A 16,110-nucleotide genomic window follows, 5' to 3' on the forward strand; every position below is an offset into this window, starting at 1 on the left:
TTTTTGCTATTCCGATCTACATATATCAGTACCAGATATATAGGTACTCGGACATTTAGTTGACAAATAGATGAAAATGTTGAAAAGATAAACCAACCAGGATGATAACGATCATGTATTCAATTGTCTGTGTTCTGTATATATATATATATATATATATATATATATATATATATATATATATATATATATATGTGTGTGTGTGTGTGTGTGTGGTGTTTATGTATGTGCTTTGTGTAGCAAATTAAGACCAGAATAAGCAATATAGTACAATTCAATAAAAAAATTTATTGAAAGTTGTAGAGACTTTGAAAATAAGGAAATACAAGGGGAACAATATCTATGAAACATTCATTACATCGTGTATATATATATGCATGTATGTAATTATACCTTCATATATTATCAGTAACACAGCTCAGGGGGAAATAATGAACATAGACCAGGAGGGCAGGGCAATGGGACGACTGAGACGCACAAATATTTCTGGTGAAATGTTCAGAGGTAAGATTCGGGGTGTTCCTTGCTTTGTAGTATCTGCATGATAACCTACAGAGTTCACTAGCCCTACCCCTCAATGAGAATCTATCAGGATTTATCTCAAATCTTGAAATGGGTATGTTTCCACCCCTGTGCCATGCACGTTTCGATGCTTTCCTTTTGGCACCTTTAATACACGCGAAAAAATAAAGACAATAATCGAGCAGTATTTACATGACTGTACAGTTTCAATAAATTAACGTTTAATAATCAGAATGTGTCTTCTGATGTATTTACAGGAGATAAGAAATAATTACATAAATACTTTCCCGTCCCCCCCTGGTGACAGGGGCATAGACATAGGCTCTTCCCAGAACACCACTTATTATTCAGGGCACTTGGAGCAAATGATTTCCTCGCATGCAGATGCTCATTCTGTGTCTGAATATAACAAAACTAAACAAAAAAAAAACTATTTCCTCTGGATATCTTCAAGTTTTCTTCTGCGGAGTTGTCTAGTCTATTGCCCCCAGAGAGATACACACATGCATTGGTTGTAGGGGTACAGTATATGTTGCTATTGGCATCACCTGGGTAGCAGCTTACAAGCTTAGCCCCTGTCTGCTCAGTGCATGGGACATATGAGCACACTGACTGACTACAGGACGCTTCAGGAACATACAAAGTGCAATGAGAGAAAAGTTTGGAATGAGCAGGGAAGGCGCCTGTGTGCTGGTCAGGGGGAGCCGCTCCTGGATCTGTCCTGTTTGGAGTCCAGTCCACTGACAAGACGCTGGATATTCTGCAGGTCACTGCTCGCCTCTTTCTCTGCGCACAGTTTGGGTGATAAGGAGATAGATCCAGAAGATAGAGTTGAAGATCTGCTAGTTAATTCAGAGTCCAGGGCTGCGGAGGCAGGGCTGGGTACAAGACTAGGGGTCTTCCCGTCCAGAGTGCCATTAGGTAGAGTGTGAAGGGCAGTGGTCAGCAGGCTGCCACTCTCAGGCATGGGCATAGGGAAAGAGTATGGATTATACCTCAGCCTGGGGCGTACAGCATTCAGGAAAGGGTGTCTGTGGACTGCAGAGGAGGCTGCAGCAGCTGCTGCCATATATGTGTAAGGATAGGAGAAAAGCCCTCCAAAGGGAGACATAGCGAGACCCTGGAAAACAGAAGACAATCATCATATAGCGTCATATCAACATCTGCTATACATATCTGCAGAGACAGATCTTCTCAGAGCTGCATTTCTCATCAAACACAGGCTCATGGCCTCTAATCCAGATAGAATAACACAGAATAGGATTATAACTGGGAAAGGTTGTGTGGACTGCTCTAATATAAGAAGCCTGGCAAAGAATAGAGATCAGTGAATACATAAAACAGCATCAAACACACGGCAAGATCAAAGAGGAAACCTAGGCCTATATCGAGTCTACAACATGCACTTCCTAGGTCTAACCAATTGTTACTAAGAACAAGCCACCGATTCTGTATTCTTATTTATGTCAACGTGAAACTAATGGTGAAAAGCAAATAAATATAACCAGATGTGATGAGCATAGCCCTGGCGTCATGGCGGCGCCACATAACTATAGTGACTCATTTACCTGAGAGGCGAGGACGTGCTGCTGGAGGTGGAAAGGTAAGGATGATGCCCCTGGTAGTCCTTGAGATGAAGAGGCCATCCCTGTAGAGTCTATGCTGTTCACGCCGGATGCAGCTCCTGAAACTGTGGCCAGTAATGGACTCATACCAGCCATACTGGAAAACGCTCCTCCCATAGCAAACTGACTGGGGTGAAGAAGCAAAGGATGGGAAGCCCCCAAAGGGTTAAAGAATTGCTGCCCAGTCAGCCCAGGGGGGAATCCCAGGTTCTGCAGATGGCCTTGGGTAAGAGGGTGGGAGCTGCTATCTGTCTGTACTGTCAGTGGTGGGTAATGCTCCTTGGAGGGCTTAGGTTCGTCCAGTTTATGTGAGTCCCTAGTTGAGGTCTTGAGGTCCTCCACACTCAGGACTCTGCTACTAGAAGAGATTTGCCCCGGACTGTGCCTAGAATCTGGAGAACTCTTCCCAGTCCTCAGACTTTGCTCCCTGCTTCTGTTGTCGGATGGTAACAGTGAGTGTTTGGATGGGCTCCTCATCTCTTTAGGGTGTTCACCAGTGGTTGTGGAAATTTTGGCCGAGTCCCCGGTATCTTGTGCAGACTCGTCTTTAATAATATCATCATCACTGTCTCCTTCACTGTCACAAAGGCCTAAAAAACAAGAAAATCTCTCCTTTAACACAACTAATATAACATATTTAAATAACGCTAAAAACTCTTGAAAACATTAAGGCTTGTATGCACTATATACTATATGCATCCATATCAAAAGAGGTTAATATGATTGAAAACTGCACACACAATTCTTGAATACTGGGACATGTTTTTAAATATGTGTTAATTTTATTTTACTTTTCCTTTATTTGAATGCCCTACCCATGTAGATTTTCTAATTCGTTACATTTATCTTTGTAAGGACAAAAAAAAAAAAAAAAAAAAAAGGAATGCAAGAATGAACCCGATCTAAACTATAGTTTTCACAGCCCTGATGAAAGACTTTCAGCGGTGAAAGAGTTAGTAAGGCAGCCTAGAGAGCCCCATTGAAGGCACTACAAGTTGGATTAGTAAAGGGCAAATGGTGGCACCGTGATGGGGTTAATGGGAGATTAGGACTGTACCTTTAAGATTTGAAGTGCCCACAGTGGATGCGCTGGGAGAGGAGGTCTGGGCGAAGCATTTGAAGGCAGTCTGCTCACTAGAGGACTCATCGGAGCTGCCATTATCTTTCTTCTGCTGCTCATCAAAGGCTCGCATGGACTGGAGGCTCAGTTGTTTCCTAGAGAAAAGCAAATCGCACATTTAATGTGTATAATTCCCTGCCTGAAATCTAAACAGCCGGCAGACACAAGTATTTGACCTTTGCCTTATGGCACTAACTACTGCAGACCTGGATCTGCCCCAGTGATCTGGAGAACAGAGGCTGACTGGAGGGGGGGCATGGAGGTACTGAACCTCATCATTATTATTATGTACATTAATAGTTACATTTATGTTTAGTAATAATAACAATCTGATTTCTAATTCCTGACTCCATGGCCAGGCTACCTCATTACATAATCACACCTATGGATCACACCTGTGGATACATTAGAAATTGCCAGATTCCTTGATCAGTTCCCGGTTTTATTTAGACGCACATATTTGAGAAATGTTACAGAGGGAGACAAAGTCATCTAGCATTGGGGCTACAAAGCAAACAGCTGAGATGGCTTCCATTAGCCGCAGAGTGAGACGGCTGAGATATGTGGCAAAGAAGTGTCAGTCCAAGGTGTCAGAAATTCTTAGGAGAGGCAGAAATGCTAGAAAATCATATTTCACCAGGAACTCCCAGAAATGGTCTTTCACTTTACAGTTTCTACAAGCCTAATAAAACAGCCATGATTTTCCAAAACTTCCATATTATTCTATAGAATTATGAGAAGTAAATACTTGAAATGAGAAAATGACTGCAGGAGAGAATTTCCCATATATAATGTAAGGACGATAGACCCAAGGTTTGGAGGTGAAATAACATTTGCTTTCATAACTGGGGCAGCCAAGATACGCAGTGTTCCCTCATCCGTGTTTGTTTAATCTGCCTTTACTTTTATGAACACATTCTCAAAGCTGAAATCGTTTTTTCTTGGTCATTTAATAGAAACCAACATTTCCTGCAACTTTCATGAGACCTAAATAAATTAACAGTTTCATGGGCACGGCAGATAACAGAATATTACACCCTACTGCCAGCCCTAATATCTTCAGAGATCACCAGTATGTACCAACAATTGCTGCAGATTCTCTTGATTCATTCATTTATGTAAACATATAAAACTAATATAGCAAAACGAACAACTACACAGCACATTATATACGTAGAAATATATATAATATATATTAGTAAAAAAGTAAAAACCTAATAAAACGTAAAATATGTAGTGATATATTAATTATGTAGTATTAAACCTCACACACAGGCATATATATATATATATATATATATATATATATATATCGTTTACAAATATATACATTTAAATAAAAAAATTATATATGAATAAAATTTGCCTCTCAACATATGTAGATCTTGCTAATATTTGCATTTATATATTATTTCAAACAAAATAAATCTACAATTTTATCTTGTGTGGAGCTCTAGGGGTTAACAAAAACAACCCCCCCCCCTCCCCGACCAAGAAATAAATAATTCCAGGTTACTGCCATAAACTCACCTTTTCTCCCTCCTTCCATTGCCTGTGTCACGGAAGCCTTTGGCAAAGGGATTGTTATCGATTTTTAATTGTGTGATCTGGAGAGAGAGGGAATATGCGATTATGAATATGAAGACAATGATTTATAATTCTTCTGAATCCATTACAGATCATAATCGAGTCTGTGTAAAGTAGGCAGTGCTTGCATTATTTGGGTGCTCTGTGGGTTGCTCGACCCCTTCTTCATTAGCTCTTTTACTTTCATAGGGAAAATGTTTTTTAGATTATAGGTGGACGCGCCTTGAGATTGTGCTGCTAGCATTTGTTTCCAGTTATCTCCCCCTCTCCCCCTCACTCCCTGTCTCACCTTTTAGTAGAAGCAGCCAAAGTCACTATATTAAGCTTTTCTTTAACCCACGTTTTTTATGAGGGTCCCATAGAGATATAAGGGGAAAAGACAATAATGCAATATGCATGTGTGTGCTGTCTCTGCAAGACTGTAATGATTTTAAGAACAGAATGCAATTTATTTTTATATCTACGACTGAGATTGTAATAAATATCGTGAAACCGGTAATAACATTATATATATATATATATATATATATATATATATATATATATATATATATATATATATATATATGTATCCCCTACAGAGCATGACAGAAAATAACTTAATTATTGAATATTATAGCCATCACCAGAAAAATCAGGCAGTCACAATATTTAGGAAACTATATAAACATTCTATGAAAAATAGATAGATAGATAGATAGATAGATAGATAGATAGATAGACAGATAGGAAATGGTTTCTATTCCCAGCGAGTGGAATCACATAGACAACAGTCTGGCCCTTCATATAACTTTACCATTGTTAAACATCTCATAGTCTCCATATTGTTAAATATTTACAAGCAACACATACATTAGCACTTTGATCTTTTTTCAGACATACTTTGTACAGACAAAAGTGGAAAGTCCACTCTTTACAGAGTTCATACACTCACTGATGATGCCCCCAGTATAACAGATAAGATAGGGAAGCTGGAGGTGTTGTGGGGGAGGGGTGCCTTCTTGACTTGGACTATCAATGCATAATAAAATCTTTGTGGAAAAAAGCCAAACCACGTTGGATAAATCCCTATAAGCTTCTTACCTTATCATTCTGGTATGCAGTCACTGCAATGAATTCGGTCTCAGGGAACACATAGGTTCTGAATGTGCTGTAGGGGAGTTTCATAATGTCATTTGCTCGTACTATGTGAAACCTGGGCTGATATTTGTGCATGGAGTTCAAAATAGTCTGAAACGTACAAACAGAAAGTAATGTCAGTACTGTACACGTTTAATAAAACATTCAAATGTTTTATGTCCCAGAAAACAGACATATTCAGATAGTTTTATATCATCTATAATAAACTCACATCATAACTGTAACGCTACACAAGGGAATGGAAACTTGCAAATAAACAACATAATTAACAGGATATATGTATTTGAAGAAAGTACTTTTTCAATATTTGCTTCAGTTTTTATGCATTTTGGCCAAACATTTTCGAGGACTATTAGGAATAAATAGAACATAAAACTAACATAATGTTATGAATATTATAAATAAGAATTAAAACATAAGTTAATTAAAATAAAATCTCCAACCTACTCACTATGTGCCCAGTGTTTCGTATAGCTTTCCATGCTATGGCATGTGACGTAATTTATCACCTCTCTTCCCTCATCATGTGGCTTATTTTATCTCATTAATAAGCCCCTTTCATCAAGTGCAGTAATAAAGCCATCAATCCCCGAGCACAGAGCAGAAAATTCATCTACTTCTAATTCCCCTATTGATCGGCCGACTACACTCACTACCCCCGATTGCTACAACGGAGGAAAGAAATTTAGGAAAATGAAAAGCCTAAGATAAGCAAAAGTTATTGTATTTCTATTGTAGCTCAGACAATTTATGTAGATAAATGTAGACATTCTGCATGCAAATAAAATACAGAAAATTAAATATATTATTTAAAAAAAAACTGCACAGTATAATTAAACATATAAAAATTAAAAGAATAATGACATAATAATCTATGTGATTGATATATATATATATATATATATATATATATATATATATATATATATATATATTAAATATGGATTATACTTGTAAATACTCTTAAAAATAATTGCAATGACTTACAAAGCCATGTTTGTCAGATATGTTGTTGGTGAGCTTGAGTTTATGGAAGGTGACCACTTTAGACATCCATTGTTCTCCTGTGGCCGGACTGTCCGGGTGAATGTACATCCTCTTGGGCATTTCGGGGTCAGCTTTGCCAGCTACCATCCAGCGGGAGTTGTGGAACTTGTATCTGCAGTCATCTGCAGCCACTATATCCATAAGGAGAATGTATTTTGCTTTTTTGTCAAGGCCTGTACATCTGACTTTAAATGGTGGGAACATTCTCCTGGAGAAATAAAAAGGAAGAACAGGGCAATGTATTTGTGTGTATTGTATATACATACTATAATATCCTTTTAGGCAATGTAGATGTGTGCATTGTAACTACATGCTATAATGTCCTCGTAGGCAATGTGTATTTGTGCATTGTAACTGCATTCTATCATACTCTTATATACATTCTAGATTTGTGCATATACATTATAACATCCTTATAGGCAATGTACATAGATGTATTTTAGATGTGTACTATATTGTCCTTAAAGGCAATGTACATAAGTTTATTTTAGTTGCATAGTACAATGTCCTTATAGGCAATGTGCATAGGTTCCTTTAGTTACATACTATAATGTCCTTATAGGCAATTTACATAGGTACATTGTAACTACATACTATCATGCCCTTATAGGAAATGTACGTAGGGTTATTATGGTTAAATACTATAATGTACTATGCATATAATATAGATGTGTGCATTATTGCTACATGCTATAATGTACTCATATACAGCCTGTATAAATCTCTATAACGAGCAGGGTGCTATAAGCGAGAGATCAAAGCTCTTGAGTTTAATGTTTAACCTTGTCAGCTCAAGTTAGTGCTGCTTCATTTGCACTGAAGGAGTTAATGTCTTTTTTTGGACTGGGGATTATAGCAGTCATTATTTTATACATTACATTATACCTTTAATATAGGTATGTGTACATAGGCACGCTCTTTACAACACACAGCACACAGGCGATCCTGAAGTGTGGGAGTTTAGACTTTACTAGAAGGCCACAAAGTCCCTTCTATCTATTACAGCAGCAAACCAGGAAACGCATGACATCATAAAAGAATCATCATTCTCCACTAGCCTTTCATGCAAAACTTTGACCACAACAATCATAAATGGGCAGCAGAGAGGGTGGGGGGTTCTCTGGAGAGTTTTCGTTCTACTTTACCAAGTAAATGTAATGTCCTATAGAGTGCTGCAGGTTGCTACCGCCATAAGAACATGTACACACACAGTATACATACTATTCATGTATAGTATATAGATATTACATGCAGCACATTAGGGGTCTGTGATATCTTACGACAAACCAACTCATTATTTCCAAGGTATTCAGTCCATGACAACAGTAGATCCTTGAAGAGATAGTTTAAGAATTTCCATTCAAACTCTCCTGGTCTTTACTCCCTGTCTGCCCCTAGTGTGTCTGTGTGTATGTTTAGTGTTTGGGCCAATTAATAGATAATATACACAAAAGCCATGACTCACCTCCCAGATTTGGTGATGACCATCTCAGTCCCCCTCTTGTGGAACTGTTCCCAGAGATCCTTGGCTTCCAAATGAACTTTTGGATCATCTTCAACTTCTTCTTCTGGTTCAAGCGTTTTAAGAGGCCTTAAATGAGAAGCTGCCTGGTGACCCAGAGAAGAAAAGGGGATGCCAGTCTCTGCGGCACCCACTAATTGATCCATGATGGGCTTGGCTAGGGCACCAGGAAGGGATAGAGCAGCCCCATTGGGTGGCAGTGCCAGAGTTGGAAAAAAGGGAGGCTGGTGTCCAAGAACAGCGCTCATTGCAAAGTCCGGTGCCCGGTGTGACAGGAATGGGTGGTAAGCCATGCTTGACCCTGAAATTACTGGATCTCTCATGGATAAATTCATCCAATGCGACCCTGCGGATATCACAGCTTAGGACTTAGTCCACGGTAAGGGATCTTCACAGGTACATAGTCATAAATGAAGAAGTGTGTTCAGCGTCCAGAACTAATGTCAGAAAGACGAGGAAAAGTTCAGATGAGAATATTTCTTAGAATGGAGAAAGCTTCAGGGTCTGGCACAGAGCAAGATGTAGACCTAGAATCCCAGATCCTTGTAGGTAAGAGGGAAGCTCCTTACTATGAGTCCACCTTTGTGCCCTGAGGAGGCAGGAGAATCCTTGTTCTTCTCTGCATACAGCTTCCGTGCACACTCTTCCTTGTCTCAGTGGTAAGAAAGCAGCTCAGTGTCTTTTGGCTTTTTCTCCCTTAATGAATGGTCATTGCATGTTCCAGCAAGCGGTGCAGCTCGGGAGATAGGTCAGATAAAGGGAATAGTGCTGAACAGAAGGAGAGAAAAAGTCTAACAGAGAGAGATGGGGGCACAGAGGAGAGGAAATGGACAGAAGGACACCCTCAGCTCCAAGTATTCTCTGTGTGAAAGTAGTCTCTCCTTACACCAGATCCCAGGGATGTGTTGTGGCAATGCGAGGAGCCCAGACCTAGTTGATTGGCCCTTTGACGCTTTTGGACCAATTGTGTGGCTGCATAGGCGGGGTTTTGACAGCTCTGCTGGATGGGGACAGGGCTGAGTTATAAAAAGAAGGTGTCGGAAGCTGTAACGTTGCAGCAAAGCATCACTACTACATAATGCCGTGTGAATATGTCAACATGATCAGATGGGAGGGGATAGAGCAGGAAGGTGTAGGGGCTGGGAGCACACAACAGGCCATTCAATCACTGGCAGGGAAAGTCACTAACCTCTAGGTGGCTTTGTAGGAAAGACAGATAGAGAATAAACACATAGAGCGCAGGGGGAGGGGAGCAGCCTGCCACTAGATGTGTCCACAGAGGGCAGCCTTCTCCCTGACACCCCAGCCCTGCGCTGCCTGCACAGCTGCCTGTGCTGGACACGTCCAATCTTCACTTATCAGCAGCCTCTCAGTGGGGCTCCCATGTCATCGCCTTGTCCTTGCACAATGGCAGGAAGGATAAGTGCGAGCAGTTCAGAGATTTGGGGCTGGACTCAGGGAAACTGAGACCCCTGTACACACACTCCTCAGCGTCCATGTGTAATGTGCGGCCAGTCCCTGCGGGAACTCTCAGACAACTGTGCGGGGAAGTGGAGACACACACCAGCTCCACACTACACCAGTCTACTAATGTCCCAGATAAAGATCCAACAAAGGCAGATAGTTACATGTATAAGATAGAGAAACATAGGCAGACATATCTAGATTCCCGCATTTCATATAGTTAAATGTATGTAATTTGTATTCCTCAATAGAGTATACACACAATCTATTTCTTGTTATCTATGTACTTATCTACATGTTTATCTGTTGTTGTTATAATTATTTTTCTCTATTATTAATGTTCTATCTTATATCCATATAACTGTTAGTTTTACACGTCAGCATTATTGAAAACTAATCTTATTGTTGTTATTATTATTAGTCTTTGTTGTTTAAATGGTTGTTATTATTCTTGTTGTTGTTTTTATTATGGCGTGATAATTACATTTTCATATACCTGACTGATCTACATTACAATTTGACAGAACAGGATGAAAAAAATGGTCGATAACATACACTATAGAACAGTAATGTTGTTTGTGGTGGTGACCCCCTTGCCCTCCCCCAGGACTGGAGAAAGTGTATGTAGTAGGGCTAATGCTTGTAATCTGGCAGACATCAGTGTGTCTTGTGTGCACTAATTCCGTGTGATATCTCACCCTGGGATCACTAGGACAGATTGCCGGCCCTGTAGCCTTTCTTCACCCCAGCCCTATCTGGCCAGTGATCAAGACATCATTTGTAAGACAAACCGTGAAATGTCCAGTCCCTGGCTGACAATACAGAGGAGGGGTGGGAGTGAGGGGTGACCCTGCTGGGAATTTAGGTACTAATACAATGGCATTATGCAGAAGACAGTTCTGTGTGATTAGCTGTCACACCATGGGAAATTGGGTGGTATTAATTCACTGTTCATGTACTACTACTGCAGCTGGCAATGAACGCGTTAAATCCCCCTTTGTGGAGGAGCAGTCAGTAGCAGTAGAAAGAAGGGGTTAATGGCCAGAATAGATGGCAGAGCAGATTGTTGTAGCATAGGAAGAAGGAGCAGCATTGTGAGATAGGAGCGGAACATCTGAAGTGATTAGCTCTCCCAACATTGCATTTTTCACTCACATACTTAAGAGCATTCGGCGCCAGCCTGGTCAAGTCTGTTTAGTGGCCAGAGACTCGGATCCCTCTCATTCACCAGAATATATGGGATGGGAGGGAGGGGGCTCAGTCTGCTACAAGAGGGATCAAGGCCAGCCCGCATCCTCTCTGCCTAGCATACTGCCTCCATCCAGTATACACTATATATAGATACAAAGTCATTATATATATATATATATATATATATATATATATATATAGTCACTACTAGTAGTAGAAGATACATAATTACATACATATGTACAGTATATATATATATATATATATGTATATATATATATATATATATATATATATATATATATATATATATATATGTGTGTGTGTGTGTGTGTGTGTAGAAAGAGAAGAAGTTACACTTGTGTAGAATATATAGTCACATATGTGGGAGAGAGATTTATAGTGTAAAATATAAACAAATGTATAATCACAGTAGTCTAGAATATATAGTCACAATAGAGAGATATATTCACTGTAATGTAGAATACATGTTAGGTGTAAAATACAGTAATACACTAGATAAAGTAAGCTAGTCACTAGTAACAGTAATACATTAGATAAATATGTATAGTGTAGAATAAGTGTAGAATATATATATGCATATATAGTCACACTAGTTTACAAAAAATATTCTCAATTAGAGATATGGATATAAGGTATAAGATGTAAAATATATAGTCACGGTAATACATTAGATAAGTATATATATTCACTAGTGTAGAATATATATATATATATATATATATATATATATATATATATATATATATATATAGTGAACAAAATATAATCTCAATGATAGATAGATTATATGTATATTCACTGTAATATAGAATACATATAAGGTGTAAAATATAAAGTCGCAGTCATATATTATATAGGTATGTATATTCACTAGTGTAGTATATATACTGGCAATAATAGATAGATAGGGAGACGTATGTTCTCTATACTGTTGAACATATATATCTCCCTTTCCTCAGGTATGTGGGGCTGTATGTGTGGACGTGTCTGTAGCTCTCGTCATCCCTATAGAAGGGAGTCCATAGGATGTGGATGGTTCCTCCTTTCCCCCCAGAGGAGACCTAGTTAAATCCTTGTGGTTACAATTGATTTGAGGTCTGTAGCCTACAGCCGCGTGTGTCGCTTAATTGGCTCCAATTTTCACCTCATGTCGCCACAAAGAATAACATTGTAGGAGGACAGCTGAGGGGGACACTGCTAGAAATGGCACATTTACTACAACCTGGATGTGTGTGCACAGCGTGAAGAAACACACAAGGTGCTGGTGTTTGTGTAGGAGGCGCCTGGTACCGCACACTTATTACATTGCCTTCTATAACTCTCTCAATTTACCTCACACTTCTAATCATATTTTGGCGGGAAATCCAAATTATCTCTGATTATATCATGGCTATGTTTAGATGGCATTCAAATTACCTCACACCATGGATTAGCTGTATGAACACAGTAATTGTAAGTCCTGGCTATATACATTATTAACACGACGCAGGGGCCACACGAGGGCCATATAGGCAGCGCCCTAATGTTCAGCGGTAGAGGCCATTCTCTCTAGGCTGCTCATCCCTCACAGTGCTGCTCCCTTCTCCGCTCCCCAGACAGCAGTAATGTGGAGGGAGGCTGCAATCATCCAGGATCAAAAGCAGGAAGGTGCGAAGCAGCTTTGTGTCCTGTGGCCGCCTCCACTCTCCCTCCCGAGTGCGATAAATCTACACTGGCGCCGACTCTGCCCTGCCTGATTAATTTGCAAGCAAACAAAGAAAGATCTGATGAGCAACCATTCTAGTTAAATATTGGCCCGTTCTACCAGCTACTTGTTATCCCCTCCTTCCAGCCAAAGTCCAGCGGGAGCATCCCCAGACTCTGCTCCTCCACCACACCAGCATCTCTACTGTCTGCCCTGGGCCAGCAGTCTGGGAGCTCTATCTATCTATCTATCTATCTATCTATCTATCTATCTATCTATCTATCTATCTATCTATTATCTACTCATCTATCTATCTACTCATCTATTCATCTATCTATCTATCTACTCATCTATCTATCTATCTATCTACTCATCTATCTATCTATTATCTACTCATCTATCTATCTACTCATCTATCTATCTACTCATCTATCTATCTATCTATCTATCTATCTATCAGTCTACTCATCTATCTATCTATCTATCTATCTATCTATCTATCTATCTATTATCTACTCATCTATCTATCTATCTATCTATCTATCTATCTATCTATCTGTCTGTCTATCTATCTATCTATCTATCTATCTACCTATCTCTCTATCTATCTTTCATCTACTCATCTATCTACTCATCTATCTATCTATCTATCTATCTATCTATCTATCTATCTATTATCTACTCATCTATCTATCTACTCATCTATCTATCTAGCTATTATCTACTCATCTATCTATCTACTCATCTATCTATCTATCTACCTACCTATCTCTCTATCTATCTTTCATCTACTCATCTATCTACTCATCTATCTATCTATCTATCTATCTATCTATTATCTACTCATCTATCTATCTACTCATCTATCTATCTATCTATCTATCTATCTATTATCTACTCATCTATCTATCTACTCATCTATCTACTCATCTATCTATCTATCTATTTACTTATCTATCTATCTATCTATTATCTACTCATCTATCTATCTACTCATCTATCTATCTATCTATCTATCTAAAATTGAAAAAGTCCGCACAGTGAAGTGACTCCTGAGAAGGAGCGGTGCAATGCCTCCAAGGATTTCGGCTTGATCCTGGTTTGTAGTCAACGAATGGAAAAGACAGGCAGCACTCCAAGGTTCAAATCAAACGTGAGTGATTTTTATTGAAACGGGTAGCGACGTTTCGGTGTTGGACACCTTTACCCATTTCAATAAAATCACTCACGTTTGATAACATTCGTTATCTATCTATCTATCTATCTATCTATCTATCTATCTATCTATCTATCTATCTATCCCATATGTATCTACAACTTGTCTACCTAGTTACAATTTTAAAATCTACAATTTTTTTTCTTTCTCTCTCAGATGTATATATTCTTCATATATCATATTTATCTTTCTATTTTCTATCCATCCATCCATCTGTCTCTGACCCTCTGTCTCTTTATAATTACCTATTTACTTACTTATCTCTTTCTCTAGAATTATCTATTATTTATTTATTAACAGTGTTCTATCTGTCTAACTACCTATCACTATCTGCTTATCCCCTACAATTCTCCCCTGTCTCTTTCTCTATAATAATCTATTCTTTATTGATTTATTCTATCTATCTATCTATCTATCTAAAAAAAGGAAAGTCCACAGCAGCACAATGTCCAAAATTCCCCTACAAGGGGGAGGGGGGGGGGCAGAGGCCTCAGAGTTCAGGGTAGGTAAAATCCAAAAAATGAAGCAGCACTCCAAATCCAAACAGGTAAAAGTGACGTCGCCAGTTTTGGAATAAACTCTTCTTCACTTTTACCTGTTTGGATTTGGAGTGCTGCTTCATTTTTGGGATTTTATCTATCTATCTATCTGTCTGTCTGTCTGTCTGTCTGTCTGTCTGTCTGTCTATCTATCTATCTATCTATCTATCTATCTATCTATCTATCTATCTGTCTGTCTGTCTATCTATCTATCTATCTATCTATCATCTATCTATCTATCTATCTGTCTGTCTGTCTGTCTGTCTGTCTGTCTGTCTATCATCTATCTATCTATCTATCTATCTATCTATCTATCTATCTATCTATCTATGATAGGGATTTTTATGCAGGCCCCTAACAGCCCTCTAGACTTTTGTAAGGTGAGTCCTAATTAACCCTTCATGGTTGTCCTGGTACCAGGAACTTGAACATAAAAACCAAGACACGTCAGTCTCTTAGTGTATGTAAACATCTTCTCTCATTTAATATCTCAAAATGCATAATATCACAGACAGAAGAGTCATCAAAAAGGCGTGAATAGTATACTGCAAAGCTATTGGTCATCAGCACTTTCTGGGAAAAAATTAATTAATTGTGCTCAGTTCTCAGGGAACTTGTACACAGATATTGTTTATACCAATTTCCTGAGAAGGAGATAAGTGGCTCCAGAATCATAATATTGAACAAATGATGTAGGACAGACTGGCTTCTCATTAAATGTCGAAGGGAATTAGCTAACAGGCTAGCAAACAGGTTACATAAAATGAAGTTTGAACTGGATAGTGCTTTGACCCCCAGCGTGACCCTTGGCTAATACTTAAGATGGCGGACAGTCCCTTATTTTGGGATTTCTTAAGTCAAGATGGCGTCCGAAACCAGTGCGATCTCCTTAACTATCTATCTATCTAGTAAAAAGATATATTATTTATATTTATGCTTTCCATCCATTTTAGGCTACATGCACACGATGTATGCCCGCTGTACTGTAGCACGGCGGACATACATCAGCGCTGCGGAGAGAGGAGCAGGAGATCAGTGGTTTTCCAAAACTGATCTGTGCTGCGGAGAGAGGAGCAGGGGATGAGCGCAGCTCACCCCGCCCCTCTCCACAGGATTATACAGCGCACGGCGCCGTATCACGCAGCAATATAGGACCTGTCCTATCTTTGTATGGGCTACGTGAGCCCATAGCGATGTATGGGGGACATATATCGGCCGTATATACGTCTGCCCTATATACGTCCCCCATACATGTGTGTGAAAGTAGCCTTAAACAGAAAGAAGTACTCCAATGTATGGTGTTTATTCCATCTTTACTCCAGATGTAGTGTTTCGGCTCGGTCGTGAGCTTCCATCTTTGTCATACCTGTGTTAGGTAAAAGAAATAGCTGCACACTTTACTTAGCAAAATGCATCAACAAACTGCTAT

General features: G+C 39.1%; 1 protein-coding gene across 1 annotated transcript; it reads right to left on the reverse strand.

Annotated features, from left to right (window-relative positions):
- Positions 1–268: 268 nt before the first annotated feature.
- Positions 269–9,831, reverse strand: TBX3 (T-box transcription factor 3). The gene is made up of 7 exons (XM_072148077.1): positions 8,507–9,831; positions 6,982–7,249; positions 5,938–6,084; positions 4,798–4,874; positions 3,205–3,362; positions 2,091–2,737; positions 269–1,642 (listed from the first exon to the last, which is right to left on the reverse strand). Exons 1-7 carry the CDS (start codon positions 8,896–8,898, stop codon positions 1,217–1,219), a joined length of 2,115 nt encoding a protein of 704 aa, XP_072004178.1. The 5' UTR covers positions 8,899–9,831; the 3' UTR covers positions 269–1,216.
- Between the last annotated feature and the right edge of the window lie 6,279 nt (positions 9,832–16,110).

The sequence above is a fragment of the Engystomops pustulosus genome, chromosome 1 (genome assembly GCF_040894005.1).
Source record: "Engystomops pustulosus chromosome 1, aEngPut4.maternal, whole genome shotgun sequence".
NCBI lineage: Eukaryota > Metazoa > Chordata > Amphibia > Anura > Leptodactylidae > Engystomops > Engystomops pustulosus.

Coding starts and splice junctions, on each gene's coding strand:
- TBX3 (XM_072148077.1), bottom strand. CDS start 8,898: ATGAATTTATCCATGAGAGATCCAGTAATTTCAGGGTCAAGCATGGCT. Junction 7,250..8,506: donor GTCATCACCAAATCTGGGAG/GTGAGTCATGGC, acceptor TTATTTCTCCAG/GAGAATGTTCCCACCATTTA. Junction 1,643..2,090: donor AGCACGTCCTCGCCTCTCAG/GTAAATGAGTCA, acceptor TCTGTTTTCCAG/GGTCTCGCTATGTCTCCCTT.